Source organism: Spinacia oleracea, chromosome 1 (assembly GCF_020520425.1).
Source record: "Spinacia oleracea cultivar Varoflay chromosome 1, BTI_SOV_V1, whole genome shotgun sequence".
In the NCBI taxonomy this organism is placed as follows: Eukaryota; Viridiplantae; Streptophyta; class Magnoliopsida; order Caryophyllales; family Amaranthaceae; genus Spinacia; species Spinacia oleracea.
The window spans coordinates 90701241-90716537 of NC_079487.1; the positions used below are offsets into that span (position 1 = coordinate 90701241).

The 15297-nt window shown below is 40.2% G+C and overlaps 2 protein-coding genes across 6 annotated transcripts; one reads left to right on the top strand and one right to left on the bottom strand.

The window, feature by feature from the left end:
• Window positions 1–489: 489 nt before the first annotated feature.
• Window positions 490–2553, bottom strand: LOC130465509 (uncharacterized). The gene has a single exon (XM_056834297.1). The coding sequence runs from the start codon at window positions 2551–2553 to the stop codon at window positions 490–492; it is 2064 nt and encodes a 687-aa protein (XP_056690275.1).
• A 1450-nt stretch (window positions 2554–4003) lies between these two features.
• Window positions 4004–8593, top strand: LOC110777437 (nuclear transcription factor Y subunit A-4). Of its 5 annotated transcripts, none has more exons than XM_021982038.2 (7): window positions 4004–4199; window positions 4743–5112; window positions 5808–5923; window positions 6114–6182; window positions 6628–6792; window positions 7654–8103; window positions 8272–8593. In XM_021982038.2, the coding sequence occupies exons 2-6, from the start codon at window positions 4839–4841 to the stop codon at window positions 8059–8061; spliced, it is 1032 nt and encodes a 343-aa protein (XP_021837730.2). In that variant the 5' UTR covers window positions 4004–4199; window positions 4743–4838; the 3' UTR covers window positions 8062–8103; window positions 8272–8593. The 5 variants fall into 5 exon arrangements, with proteins under 5 accessions (XP_021837730.2, XP_021837729.2, XP_021837733.2 ...); XM_021982037.2 differs by having other exon boundaries at window positions 4794–5112; XM_021982041.2 differs by lacking the exon at window positions 8272–8593 and adding an exon at window positions 7398–7480 and having other exon boundaries at window positions 4005–4199; window positions 4794–5112; window positions 7654–8053.
• The last annotated feature ends 6704 nt before the right edge of the window (window positions 8594–15297 follow it).

A 15297-nucleotide genomic window follows, 5' to 3' on the forward strand; every position in this document is an offset into this window, starting at 1 on the left:
TGTGGCGTCGACCAGGGCGTCGATGTGCGGCAGAGGGAATGGGTCCTTGGGGCAAGCTTTGTTGATATCTGTGAAGTCGATGCATACTCTCCATTTTCCGTTCTTTTTGCTGACGACGACGACGTTTGCTAACCAGTCTGGATATTTGACCTCTCTGATCTTCCCTGAATCTATCAGGTTTTGTACTTCTTCGTCTATGATTTTATTCCTTTCGGGTGCGAACTTACGTCGTTTCTGTTTTACCGGTTTGAAGCTGGGGTCGACGTTGAGCTTGTGGGTAATCACGTCTGGGTTAATTCCTGTCATGTCCTCGTGTGACCAAGCGAAACAGTCCGAGTTTTCTCTTAGAAACGACACTATCTGACTTTTGATGTTGTCAGGCAGTGAGGCTCCGACCCTTATGACTTGGTCTGGCTTTGTCTGGTCTAGTACTATCTCGTCGATTTGTTGGTCGTCGGGGTCGTCCGACGTCGACCCTGGCTGTAATTGCTAGATGGGTGACTTGGATGGTTTCAGTGCTGTCTCGTAACATTTCTTCGCATCCCTTTGCTGCCCTTTGATTTCCATGACCCCCCACTTGGTTGGAAATTTGATTGATTGGTGATATGTTGATGGCACTGCCTTCATTTTGTGGATCCATGGTCGTCCTAGGATGACGTTGTACGCTGATGGACAATCGACGACGTTGAACTTGGTCATCATGTTGACGCCTTCTGCGTATGTAGGCAGCGATATCTCTCCTACCGTCCGTAGTGCTTCTCCACTGAACCCTACCAGGACTGTTGATCTCCTTACTATGTTTTTCTCTTCTAATCCCATTTCTTGTAGTGCTTCCAAGAACAGTACGTTGGCTGAGCTTCCGTTGTCGACCAGTATCCTTTTGATCAATGCGTTTCCTATAGGGAGCGATATTACCAACCCGTCGTGGTGCTCCCGCTGTGTATCTACAGAATCTGAATCGTCGAAAGTAATAGCCATTGCGGTCAGGGACCTGTGTAGTGCGACCTCGTCTTCGGTTTGCCCCTCTTCTACGGTCTCAGATTCTCCCCTGTTAATTTTTTTAGCTGCAGAAGAGGTTAGTCCACAAATATCTGAACCACCGGAAATAACATTTACCACTTTATTGAACGGTGGTGGTTCTGGTCGCTCGCTGCTTGTCGCTGGGCCGGGCAGGGTGGTTTGCTCTTTGGAAAATGTTTCTTTTCCCTTGTCGCTCAACAGTTCCTTTAGATGCCCCCGTTTCAGGAGGTATGCGACTTCCTTTCGGAGGGAGATGCACTCCTCGGTTGTGTGTCCGTTGTCGCGGTGGAAGTCGCACCATTTGCTCATGTCCTTCATGGAGTCCGGTCTGTCGTTCTTCCGGGGCCATCTGACTGTTCCACCTACATTTTGAAGGGCGTTCACCACACCTCCAATGTCGACGTTGAAGCCGTAGTCGGAGATGTTGGGGTGTTCGACCCGCTCGTTCCTGTAAACATTGTTAGTATCATAATACTGATTGACACTTTGTACCTGGTTTTGCCGAACATACGGTTGGTGTCGCCAATTGTTGTTCCTTGGGGTGTACGATCTTCTGTCGTTGCTGCCCCCCGTCGATCGTTGAGATGCTGTTCGGATAACCTCGTCGTCTTCGATTCGCATCTGGGCGGTGGCCCTTGATCGCACCTCTTCGAAAGTTGCACAGGGGTATTTGGTTATTTCCCGGTATAGCTCCGAATTGGGGATGAGGCCTCTCTTGAACGCCTCAATAGCAGTCCTGACATCACAATTTTTTATACCAATTTTTTCACAATTAAAACGGTTGAAATAATCGCGTACCGATTCGGTTGGCCCTTGAACCAACCGATAGAGATCACTGGTTTGTTTTTCTAACTGGCGACTGCTGGCGAATTGTTGGTAGAAGGCGTTGATGAGGTCGGACAGACAGGAGATGGATCTGGGAGGGACGTTCGTGAGCCATTCCAACGCTGCTCCATCGAGGGTGCCACCGAATGATTTGCACATAACAGGTTCCACTAGGTCGTGCGGAATCCCGATCTGCCACATGCGCTGCTTGTAGAAGTTGACGTGCCTATAGGGGTCGGATGTCCCGTCGTACAGGGTGGTCCAGGTTGGGAGCCGGAGTGTGTGCGGAACCGTCACTCTAGCGATCGCTTCGCAGAACGGCGACGCGGCATATCCGTCGGTCGGCTCGGTCTCCACTGGTGTAGGTGCCCCGGGGAACCTGGTCATCAACTTCATCAGGCGGGAATAGTGCTTTGTCATGCGTGCATCCATCTTGTTCAGGCGTTGGGTCACCGGATCGGGAGCTTCTTTGTCTTCTTCCTCGCGGGTTTCCTCCTCATCGTCGGTCACGTCTTCAAAGTCATCGGGCATCTCGAACGTTAGCTTTTTTGGCTTCCCACCTTTGTAGCGGGACTGGTGCTTGTTGCTCTTTACAGATTCGAGCTCTTTCTGGAGGGTTTCGTTGGATGCCCTCTCTTGGGCTAGTTCGGCTTGGGCTTTCTCGTAAGCCGCCTTCATCTCTGCGATCGTCATCTCTCCAGTAGTCATGGTGAGAGGGGTGCTTTTGTGTAAAACTTAGTTAATGTCCCCACAGACGGCGCCAAACTGTTTATGCCAAAATTCGTATGGGGGCGACTTTCGGCTAGGGTCGACACTAACTAAGCAAAGAATCAATGACACAAATAATGAGGCACGACACAGAGGAGTGTTGACGCGGAAAAACCCAGGAATAAGGTAAAAAACCGCGGATAGCTATGAGGCTATCAATCCACTAAGTATTCTATATGATTGTTTATGCTTTTTCTTCTGAGAATCGATAATTAAGATCTCAAGTACAATAATGAACGATGAAACAGTTTATGACTTAAGAGTTTCGAGGCTTGAGTGAACGTGGCTTGCTTATCATTATCTTCGTCTTTTTATAGGGTATTCTCAACGGTCTAATCGGTTGAGAAAATCCCACAAAGATAGGAGAATCTTCATCACACGTCTCTTCAGCCTTCAACTGCTTCCGCGCTTCTCGCGTGAGTCTTGGACTCGTTCTTGCTAGCTTGACGGCGCTGCCTATCATGGGCTTTAGGTCAACTTATCAGCCCGTTTCTCGAGGACGCGTCTTAGTTGCTTGTACTTTGTCGCCTGTCTTTCGTCGGCTGTACCTCGTTGTATGATGCTACGTCGGACGTATCTCCCTGGAGCTGTGTTTACCTGCGACACGATACGACCTGGCTGACACGACACGACCAAACGTTAGAACGGTTATGTCGTTAGTCCAAAAAGTGGGATAACAACCATTTAACTTATTCATATAATCTACTTTGACATTAATTAGATATGCCTAAAAAAAAATATAGTGATCTTGTTATAATAGTTTAACTACTGTGTATCTTGGGCGATGTTCCAGGATTCTACTTTAAATAATATAATTTGATTTTAGCATGAATAATTGTTACCTTGTACTATTTTCTCTTCTTCAAAATTATTTGGTATCCAATTAAAATGTTTTGTCCATCACGATCTAGTGAAAGTATAAAATAATTTTAAGAGTTATTACATAGTACTCGTAAGTCGTAAATAAAAACATTTATTATTCCAAGTTATATATCTTTATTTAGAGTAAAAATCATATCAAGTAGTTGGCCAAGATGGTAAGATTTCTACCTCATATCTTGGTGGTCTCATGTTTCAAGCTTTGCCACGTGAAATTTTTGTATGTATATTCATATTTCTTGATGACGTGTCATGTTTTCAGTAAAAGAGAGTTCCACATGCCATATATAATTTGGGTAAGACTTGTATTGGACCTCTGGGTGGGGCCCTGTGTAAGGACAACCTAGATGATATTCTTCTTACCCGTAAATAAATATTAAAAAAAAAAAAAGAAATTTATAAATTTAACCCATTAATTATAAAAGATTTTAATGATTAAAATATTGCATTGATAAATATGATAAAAAAAATGATGTCTTTTAAACGGAAAGTATTCAATTACCCCTAACCCCTCATTTGTTTGTTTCATCATTATTTGATTACCTTAGCAGTAAGTACTCCGTAGTAGTTCTCCGATGTTGGTGGTGTTGTCTCTCTTAAGGATGCAGAATACCCAAGTCTACTGAATTCCTCCCACTTCTCTTTTCCCCAATTCCTCATTTTCAATTTCCTGCTTTCTTCACTCATCACTCCCACCCTTACTTTTTGTAAGTTTTTATCTCTATCTCTTGATTTTTTTTTGAATCACAGTACTAAATTACTTGTGCTCCTTTCGATCTCTAAATTTATCTTTATAGTTTGTTTCTTTGATCAATTTCTGTTCTTAATATGCTTCCTTTATCGTTGTATTAACTTGAAACATGCTTCTTTCTGTTCGGATTATGTTAATTCAAATTCAATCCAATGATAATTCATGTAATTTCAACTATTCTGATGTCTCCTCCTACCTGGCTTAATTATCTCACCAAAAATATGATTAGCTGTTTCTGTTTTGTGATTTATTCTCATCTTTTGTAAATTTTATGTGTAGCAGCTTAGGGTTCAATCATATAGACTTTCATGTTTAACGGTTTGCTTCTTGGAAATTTTAATTATGTCATTTTTATGTTATCCATTTGATATGTGACATATTTAATTTATATCTCAATTCCCATATGCTTGTGCTGCACATCCAACTTTCTTTCTACTACCTTTTTCCAAAAAGCTACTGTTTTTGACGTTAATATAGGATTTTACCTTGACTTTTGCAGGGCATAATTTTGTGAATTGCTTTAATTTAATCCTGATCCTACAATTTGCAGATCTTGAGCTTAGTAATATAGATTAACCCAGGTTGGGGAGAAGTAATGCCCTCTAAAGCTGATATGGAAGATCGCTTCCAAGCAGATGGAGGGGATAAACCTCAAAACATGTTGTTTGGACAGCCATGGTGGCGTGGACTGAACAACAACGGCGTGTCTCCTACTTCGGCCTCGAGTGACTCTTCCGCTCGATCATCTAGTGGGGAGCCAGTAAATGGTTCTTCTATGGCTGGCCCTTTTTCATTGCACATCAATGGGATGCAGGACACAGGAGCTAGTGTTTGTAGAGAGATCCATACTGCATTGGCCCCTCAATTGGGTATGCATCTACTTTGCTATGTGTGCTGAGAAAATAAGTTTTCTGTTTAACCTTGTTCTAAAAATATATTGTTGTCCCTCAAAAAAAAGTATATTGTTGTGATCTTATTATGTTTATTGCCATCTTGTCATATTGACAGGAGGATGGATGTGAGTAAGACTTTAACTAATGTACAAGGCATGTTTTATTGATTATTCTGACTAAATTGTATTCTAAAGAGGCAGTCTTACAATGTCAAGTACCCTGAAATGGAAAACCTAAGTTAGATAACACTATGGAATTTAGTTACTTAAAATTTCCATTGATTTCTGAAATAAGATTGGGGTTTGTAGAAATCAAACACTAATGTAACCCGATGTGTGCGGGTGTGGGGTGGGGTGGGGGAGGAGGGTGAGGACTATGGAGAACTCCTTCACTTTTTTGCCTCCCTTCAGTCCTGTTATTTGGGTGGATGTGGTGAATTTGGAGTTATAGGAAATCGAATGAGCCGTGTTTGACTTTGCTACAGGATTCTGTATAGTGATTTAGAGACAATAAAGTTATGTGTGTACAGCTACTCCATTACCTGAAACCAGTGTGGTTGAATAAATTTGATGTGTATTTGTCAATTAAATTGGAGAATTATTCCTTTCATGCTTAAGATTTGCATTGGCTAATGGGGTGTACTTACATGTAAAAATGTTTCTTTTTTAAAGTAGCAGAGAGGGATAGCATCCAAGAACAGCAGGCTCTTAAACAAGTGCCATCCTCAATGCCACAAAATCTTGGCGATCAGTCGAATTCCCAAATGGAACTTGTTGGCCAGTCAATTGTAAGAATCCCCTCTTGAATTCCTTATAAGATGACCAGTGAAACCGTGTTGAAGTTTTCTATGGTTCTGTCCTGATAAACTAGATGATTATTGCTATGTGACTTATAATAGTATGATATTATTCATGTGTGTAATTGAAAGTTTTGGGTCATAATTATCAGATATATGTTTATATTCTTTGATTTTGCAGGCTTTGACATCATACCCATTCCAGGATCCAACTTTTGGAGGAGTTATGTCTTACGCCCAAGTACAACAGGTGTGTTTGGTAGTGTTGTATACTTTTTTTGTCCATCATAACTGGGCTGTTGCCGCTTGGGTCTCTGTGTGCAAATTTTGAGCTGTTTGGTATGAGGACTTGGGAGGGTTTTATGGCTTCCTTTGTGAAAATTTAATGATTAGCTTTGTGATGTCTTCTCTGTTTTGTCCATTTAAATAGGATTCTTGTTGGATACTTGAATTGCTGTTATAGAGAGGCTTAGATTTTTTTTTTTTTCTTTTCCCCCTTTTTGAATGAGGTCAACAAGAGGAATAACAAGTCTGAAAACGTTTCAAGTAACTCTAAGAAAATAACTAAATATCATTTGCAAAATTGCATGTATAGGATGACAGTTAGGCCAGACTGCCCCATTTTATGGCTCGTTTCTTTTCTTCTTTCGGGAAATTCCTCGTTATATGTTGTCATTCCACTGGTCTTGTCTTAGGTAATTCCTCAGCTGTATGGAATGCACCAGAGTAGGATGCCTCTGCCTCTTGCAATGGAGGAAGAACCTGTTTATGTTAACGCAAAGCAATATCACGGGATTCTAAGGCGCAGAAAATCACGTGCTAAGGCTGAGATGGAAAAGAAAGTTATTAAAGCTAGGAAGGTATATGTTCTACTAGAAATAATTATTTACTATCTATGTTCTTGAATCTGCTGAATTTCCTTTGTACTAACAGATATGTTCTACTAGAAGTAATTGATACTTGGAATAATGGAATGTCTTGGTGATTGTAGGGATTAATAAGTTCTCAGTTGCTTAAGCTGGAAGTTATATTGTATTATTATGACTCAGACCTTCTCCAAAGGGTGATAATTTATTTTACGGATACTTGGGAGAAGTCTCACAAGTAGCAATCGAGAGTCTAGGAAGTCTCACAGAAGAATCAGTAGGGTTTTCAGGATCCATATTGCCTACAGGACCATAGATCGTATCGAACCCAAAATTACACTTCGAAGACTGTTCTGAAGCCTTAAATGTATAGAACTAATTCCTGACCCTGTTGCTTATAGGTTCTTTTCTTCTCAACATCAAAAACATTTGTAATTTGAGATCTAGGTTTCCTGCTGTACTTTGTCAAGCTAAGAGCTGGTTTCAGTAACATATTTCAGAACAGTATTCTCATGTTGTATGTGCTTGTTTTTCTGCCTTAGTAAATAGAATAACATAGGCATTGCAGCTTGTCATTCACATTTTGGTTACTCAAATAGGCAAAGAGTACCCCTTTCCATGAGAATAATAGATGTTCGGTTGTGCCTCTGTTGGTGGTATTCTTCTGTCCAAGTTTTCTAAGGTATTTTAAGATTCTGATCTTCATTTTCCTTCGTTGTCAACTAGCACATTTTGAATTTACTCACTATTCTTCTTCATTCTTTCCTTCCTGCTTCTTAGTTGATGCAAGTTTTTGTCTTGTTTGATTCTGATATATTCTTATTTTTTAAAATTTTGGGGGCCTTTTTTCCACAGCCGTATCTTCATGAATCTCGTCACGTACATGCTTTGCGAAGGGCAAGAGGTGCTGGAGGCCGTTTTCTCAATACAAAGAAGCTTGATGACAATGATGCTGATACGTCATCTAAGACAGATACAAACACAGCAACCAATCTTCAAATATATTCTGCTGGTTCAGCACGTGCTGAACACTTGTCCACAACCACAACCTATAATGGAAATGCAGGTTCTTCTTGGAATCATCAAGAAGCGAGAGGAGGATTTATGATTTCAGACATGCATAAAGCGGATTCACATTCCAATGGAAGCACTAATGTTCACGGTCTTTCATCAACATATCTTTCATTTTCTGGTTCGAATGAAGAAAGAAGCAACTATAGTCAGGGAGGAATGAAGGTAAATGGGGCTGTTTCTGTCAAATAGGACACTTAATGCGTGAAGGGACAGCTTCCACCTTATTGTCTGGTAATTATTTTCAACTTGGAAAGATTAATATTCTTAATTCGTTTTGTAGTCCTTCAAATATATGTTCGCCTGATTTCACATACACATTACAAAATCTCTTGGAAAACTAAATTACGATTACAACCTTTGGAACAATAATGTGTTGCTTGACTTGAAAACTATATGCAGGTTATGCAAACAGTATTGAGCCCATTCAAACAAGGAGGACACCCTTCAAGGTATATATATATATGGAGTCTCAGGCAACTCATTCTTGGCTTTGGTGTTATGTGGTTTACCCGGGTCGGGATGGAGGAGGAAATACGAGGTAGTAGGACTAAGCTGTCAATCTGCCTGCTCCTGTTATTCCTTCGACAATCAACTTATGCATTGTGTATAATGTACTCAACTTATCTTGTAGACTTCTTAAGACTTGACATTTCAAATTGTGTGTGGATGTTTAAATTTTAAAGAAAACGATGAACAATATATTGGATGTTTAAATTGTGTAGTTTGTAGGCATTCAGTTTAAATAATCGGAGCATGGATAAGCAAACTCAGAGAATGGTTCATGTTCGGGTATGAGGTATGGGGTTAGGTATCAAACCTATGACTTTTTCGGACCCTTAAAAGTAGTGATCTGGATGCTTTCCATGGACGTCGTGAGACCCTGAAACTCTGAATGATTATATGGTCAGTAGCTTGATGGAAATGGAAATGGAAATGCAAATGGATTTCAAATTATGCTGGTGATGGGCAGTAGCTTGATGGAAATGGACTCAATCCTAGTAGGATATAGGAGAGGGAGGGAGGAGCTGGAATTCTGGAAGATTTTTTTATTTAAATAAATAAATTTGTTAGTCGTGGATTTCACTTTTTATTTTATGCAAACCAAACACATGAGCTAAGGTATGAGTTTAAAGGATGAAGCTTTTTGTTAAAACATTAGATGGACAAATCTTTCTGTATTGTGTGTTTTCATTGATCTGATCTGAAAAGTGTTTACAAAGCTATGTATTTATAATAAGCATACAATGTGAGATTTAATGAACTAGGAAAACAGAAAGACATGAGGAAAATTGATAGACATGAGGAAAATAGGAGGAAAATAGACAGACAGGAGTTTGGAGGCACACATAAGGTTTTTCTAAACCTATTAACTTCCAATACTCCCCCTCAAGTGGGAGCGTGAGGGTCACGAACGCCCAACTTGGATAGAAGAAAAGAGAATTGTGCGACGCCGAGGGCCTTTGTAAAAATGTCAGCAAATTGCATTGAAGTATGCACATGAGCAGTGGTTATGACACCGGAAAGGAGAAGTTGTCGCACGAAATGACAATAAATTTCGATGTGTTTATGATGAATTAAAAAGTGATACCGCAAGTGCACGATGTCTGTTGTTAGCAGATACTTAGCAAATACGGGTCGTTCCCACAGGGAGACAAGTTCTATTAGTTTTTGCCCAATTATACGAACTATTTCAATAACGAAAGTTGATTTTGGATATTATTAACTAATGAAGCTAAAGCAATAATGTAAATGTGAATTTATCAATGAATTAAAAGGTCTAGGGCGTCTGTTCGGTTCACCATGCTTATACCAATCCAAGAACACAAATCAATCCAGAAATGAATAAACTAAGCCGAGTAATTAAAGTACATGTTAATCCTACGGTCGGGTCTTAACACTTTCAATTCAACATATGCAGTACGGTCGCTAACATAATCAGAATTGCCAATTGTACTAAGCCTCTAAAAATACGATCTTTCGATTCTAATTCCTATTAGCTAGATAATCAATTCATGAAATTGGCCGATAACATGAATCAACAATTAAAACAAATCAATCGGAATACTCAAGCAATAATCTATAAATTAACAAACTTTATGCATAATAATCATGGTATAAACATGGCTTCCCTTACTTAGCCCTAGAATACGACTACTCGCTCATAATTGAATTAACAAACATGATAGAAATAATAAACATGAATTTCATAATCAAAGGAAAAATTAAACTAAGGAATGAAAACAATAATAATAAATTAAAGCAAAAAAAACGATTCTTGAATTACCTCTAGATTGATGAATTGAAAATTGAAAAGCTAGGGTTCAACAATGGAAAAGGGAAGAAAAGCAAAACTAACGTGAAAAACGTTCTAAGGAATTGAAAAACGTAAAAGAAAATAAAAGCATAAGGGAATACATTAATTCCCTTTTCGTATTTTAGTGTTTCCTAAATTCTAAACAAAAAAGGAAAATAATAATAATTACATAAGTTATCATTTAATTGAACGATCACGAGAAACGACGCAACGAACTCGCATGGAAGTAGCTGGGCGGAGAAACCAGCGGGCCCGCTGGTGGGTCGCTGGTTTTCGCGCCCAAGGGGAAGATTGGGCCATCATTTTGGGCTTCGGGCGAATCGGATAGTCGAGCCATCTTGTTTATGTCATAACTCTTGTTCTACAATGCCTATAAGGACGTGTGACCTGTCGTTGGAAAGCTCTTGAAGTCTAATTTCTAGGCCAATAAAAATCGCCTCATTCCGACATGTAGAACTTGAGATATCATCAAAAGAGTGAACGCTTGTCCGTTTTGATGCTTAGAAAAATAGCGTTTAGCTTCGCTGTTGACTCAAAATTATCCCTAGAGATATGCAATGATCCTCGAGTCAACATTCCATCCGTTCATCATCCAAATCAACTCATAACACTCCGAAAGCATCCAAATGACCGTAAAATCACCTGAAACATTAAGGAAACACAAACGGGGCGTAATAGAGTACGACAACGATAACTTATGCAAATGTGATCCTAAATGCAACTAAAATGATATAAATGCCTAATAATGCAACCTAAATGCGCCTAAAATACCCTATACAAATATGACTCATAAAATTCCCCCAAGCTAGACTGTTGCTTGTCCCCAAACAACACTAAACCAAAGATAGAGAAACAAGACGCACATGACTTTCATAAAACCATGGTAAGACCAACCTAACTCTTGAGCAAACAATCAAACAGAGTTATTGAGACAGAAATCTAGCTCGGATACAAATAGAACCACAAAGCATCATGATCCACAATTGAAACAACCAAGCTTAGCCACAAACTATTCTCAATCAAGTTAGTCGTCGCCGCATACCTTGTAGAATATAAATATATGATGCAACATGGGGTAAGATGACAATAGCAAGAAACGATTTTCATTCAATCACAAAACAAACATGCCGATCAAGAGGTCTTTATAATAAGCTTGTAATGGGGCTAGGTGAAAAGGAAGGGTAGGGTATAATTTGGGAAAAAGTGAGAGTAAGGTCCAACTTGGGGAGCAAATGTGAACTATATGCGTCGGCGTGATAATGCCGAAAATCCAACTCCACCGAACCATGAAACCCGAACAATCAACCAAGTTATATATAACCAAGGGGAAAAACATAATATAATGTCAATGATCTTTGTTCAATCCCCTTTCCTTGCCTTCAAACTATATACAAAAACGAAAAACATATTTTTGATTTTTCTTTGATTTTTATATTTTTCTTTGATTTTTATATTTTTTTTTCTTTTTCCTTTTTTTTTTTCCTTTTTTTTTTTTTTTTTGAAAATGAAACTAAAGAATGAAATCGAAAGTACATAAATAAATCTAATGCTAACTGTTACAAGCTTGGGTGCCAACAATAATATACACCATTTCCGAACCACAAATCCAAACATAGCCTCGAACCACGAACTATTGGCTTAGTGTGCCAATCAATCAACATCAATGAAACCATTACGAACACCGAAGCTCCCCCAAGCTAGACTCGGGACAAGTAACCAACGGGGCTAATAGGGCTCAATTTTGTGGAGTTAAAACAATAAACGGACAAGGCTACAACATGGGTATGAAAGGCAGGAACTGATGTTTCTAAATTCGTCTGAAGGCTTCCTAAGAGAATGGCCTCTGTCATACGCGGCATGCGTGAGTTGCAACTAAACTACTAATGAATCTCAAGCCAAAATCATACGATAACAAGTCACATCAATCACACAAACACATAGTAAGGTGACCTACAAGATAATTGGCTAGCTATTCTTGATACGAGACCAACATCTTACCGCATACCATTCAATTGGTTCACACAATGCCAAGCAGTTATCAATGTATAGCACAACCGACTGAATTTCAGAATCATAGCTAAGTTCAAGAGAAGCTCCAAAGAGTCAAAAAGAGTCCGAACATGGTTTGAAAGTCAAATTCACTATGTAGGGTATAAGGAAATATGAATGCAATGCAAGTAAAGAAAAACAACTAAACTAATCAATAATACTAGGAAAGCAGTACATTTTTTTTCGTTGCACGTAAACTCCCACCCCTAGTGGACGGTACAAAGCGTACAACACCTACAAAAATAAAACTATACTAGAAAGCAATAAAGATAGATATCCCTCCCCCAAGCTAAACAAAACACAGTGCCCTCACTGTGAAAATAGCAACAATATAACTCAAACAAGGGAGAGAGATGGAAAGTGCTCACTCGTGATGAGCCTCGTCGGCTGAGTATGACTCGGTAAGACTGTCGACAGTAGAAGCGGTGTGGCCAGAAGCTTCAAACTGACGACGCAAAGAGCCAATCTCCATGGATGTGGTGGATTTGGGCGAAAGCTAGTTGGTTTTGTTGATTTCATGATGCAACAACCACCATTTAAAATACTCCAATCAACCAAGACGGTGCATACTTCAAGATTCAACAATCAATCCCAACGAGCAACCCAATCAATAACAATATTCGCTCAATGCTAATAATTCAAACTCAACAACCAACGAGCGTTAACCAATCTCAACAAATAATTCATATAAAATTCACCAACAATGAAACAATTCGAATTCAACAACCAATATCGATATCAAATTCCAATTTTTCTTTTCAAAATATGATTCAAGTGAATAAAGTTTAGGAAAATTGAAATTTTAATACCTCTTTGTGTACCACAAAGAACAAAATTTGGTTGCAAACTACTTGAATTTCACAAACGGGCCCAATATTACATAATTTGCCAAAGCCCAAAAGAATCAAGAATCCCAAATTAATTTCAAAAGTGAAGGTTTTAAATTATTGGACAAAAGAATGGTGAAGGAGGGAGATTGGAGAGGTGAAGAGGGGGGAAAGGTGGTGCGGTGGTGCGAGGGTGCGCTGACCACCATAGTGCAGACGGCCGGCGGCAGTGATGGAGGACGAACGACGAGCTGCTGTTCGCAAGTAAGGGAAAGAATTCGAAGGAGGGAGAGGGAAGGCTGGCGGGCTGGTGTTGGCTGGTGTTGGCTGGGCTTGTCTCAGGCAGCGGTTCGACGCCGGCGTAGCGCCGGTGAGGTGGTGATTGTTTGGGCGAGGGAGGACAAACAGGTGGTGGGTGGTGCTGTTTCGTTCGTGGCTTTGTGAAGGAGAGCGGACAGGGGCAGCTGGTGCGCAGACGCCGGTGGTGCGTTGGTGATGCAATGCCGGCGGAACGCCGGTGAGGTGATGGTGCGACGGCGGTCAGAAGGTACGGTGGTGAGAGAGAGAGGGACGCGGGCTGGTGGCAGGGTTTTCTCGTGGGTTTGTGAAAGAGAGGAGATGGGTTTCGTTTGTATTTTTTGAATCAAGAGGGAGGCGGGAAATCCAGCGGCGTCGCTGGTTCGCCAGCGGGCACGGCAGAGAACGAGGCGATTTGGGTAAAACAGACAAGCGGGCTCGCTGGGCGAGCGCTGGGCAGTCATGAATGGCGAGAGATCCCTCGCTGTATCGAGGGAGCGCTCGCTGGGCCCGCTAGCATGGGTGCAGCGCATAGTGTAGCTGGTTGCCGCGAGATTGTTGATCCACTTGCGGCTTGTCGATGCATTAAAATTTCCGGAATTAACTCGATCTTGCACCTACACATCTTTAAAAAAAATCAAGCACCACTAAAATAAAACATTAGGATCGTTAGTAAAGGTTAGAACACGCAAAAACAAATGAATAAATACGATGAACGAAAAACTAATCTAAAAATAAAATAAAAATACGAATTCAAGTGAAATCAAAATAAAATATTTTTGTTCTTTTGTTGTTTCTAAATTTTTTTTTCCAATAAAATAACCAAATAAATAAAATAAATTAGATTAAAAATAGAAATAAATGAAAAAATTGAAAAGAAAAAGAGTTAGAAATCGGGTTGCCTCCCGATAAGCGCTCGTTTTAAGTCATTAGCTTGACTCCAAACCTCATAAATCAAGCGTTGATGGGTGGATCGGAGAGATAGATCGTCTCCAATTTTCCGATAAACGCTCCTTCAGTGTATAACTTCAAATGTTGGTCGTTCGCTTTGAACTTGGTGCCATCGGGCACCGAACATCTTGCTCCAACTGTTGGACTAGCATCAACTGCATCTCCAGGATCATCATCACCTGCAAACCTTTTCAAATCAAGTGCATTATTTGAAAAATTTCTAGAATAAGAATGAGGCAACTTGGAATTAGAGACAATCACTGAACAAGACACTTCTTGCATTGGACTTTTCATCACATGAGACAAGCTAAAGGTCACCTTGTCATCCCCTACAGTCAAGGTTAGCTTCCCTTTCTTAACATCAATAACTGCCCCTGCAGTATGAAGGAATGGCCTACCTAAGATTATTGGAATCTGATTGTCCTCTGCTATGTCAAGCACAACAAAGTCTACGGGAATATAGAATTTACCTACTCTCACGGGGACGTCTTCTAAAACACCTAAGGGGTATTTAATAGAATGGTCGGCCATTTGAAGAGTAATGGTGGTACATTTTAATTCTCCCATATTTAACTTTTTGTAAATAGAGAGGGGAATGACGGACACACTGGCACCTAAATCACATAGGGCCTTATCAATGAATAGAGCACCTATATGACAAGGGATGGAGAAACTACCGGGGTCCTTTAGTTTAGGAGGAGACTTGTTTTGTAACATAGCACTACACTCCTCAGTTAAAGCCACTCTCTCTACACCACCAAGACCCCTTTTCTTAGTGATTAATTCCTTTAAATACTTTGCATACATAGGAATCTGAGATATTAAATCAGTGAAAGGAATCGTTACCTCGAGATTCTTGACCATAGCCAAGAACTTACCGAACTGTTGATCAACCTTTGTTTTCTGCATTCGGTGAGGAAATGCTAGTGTAGGTGCAAAAGGGGGAGAATCAGTAACCTTCTCCTTGCCGCTTTCCTTCTTTTCTAT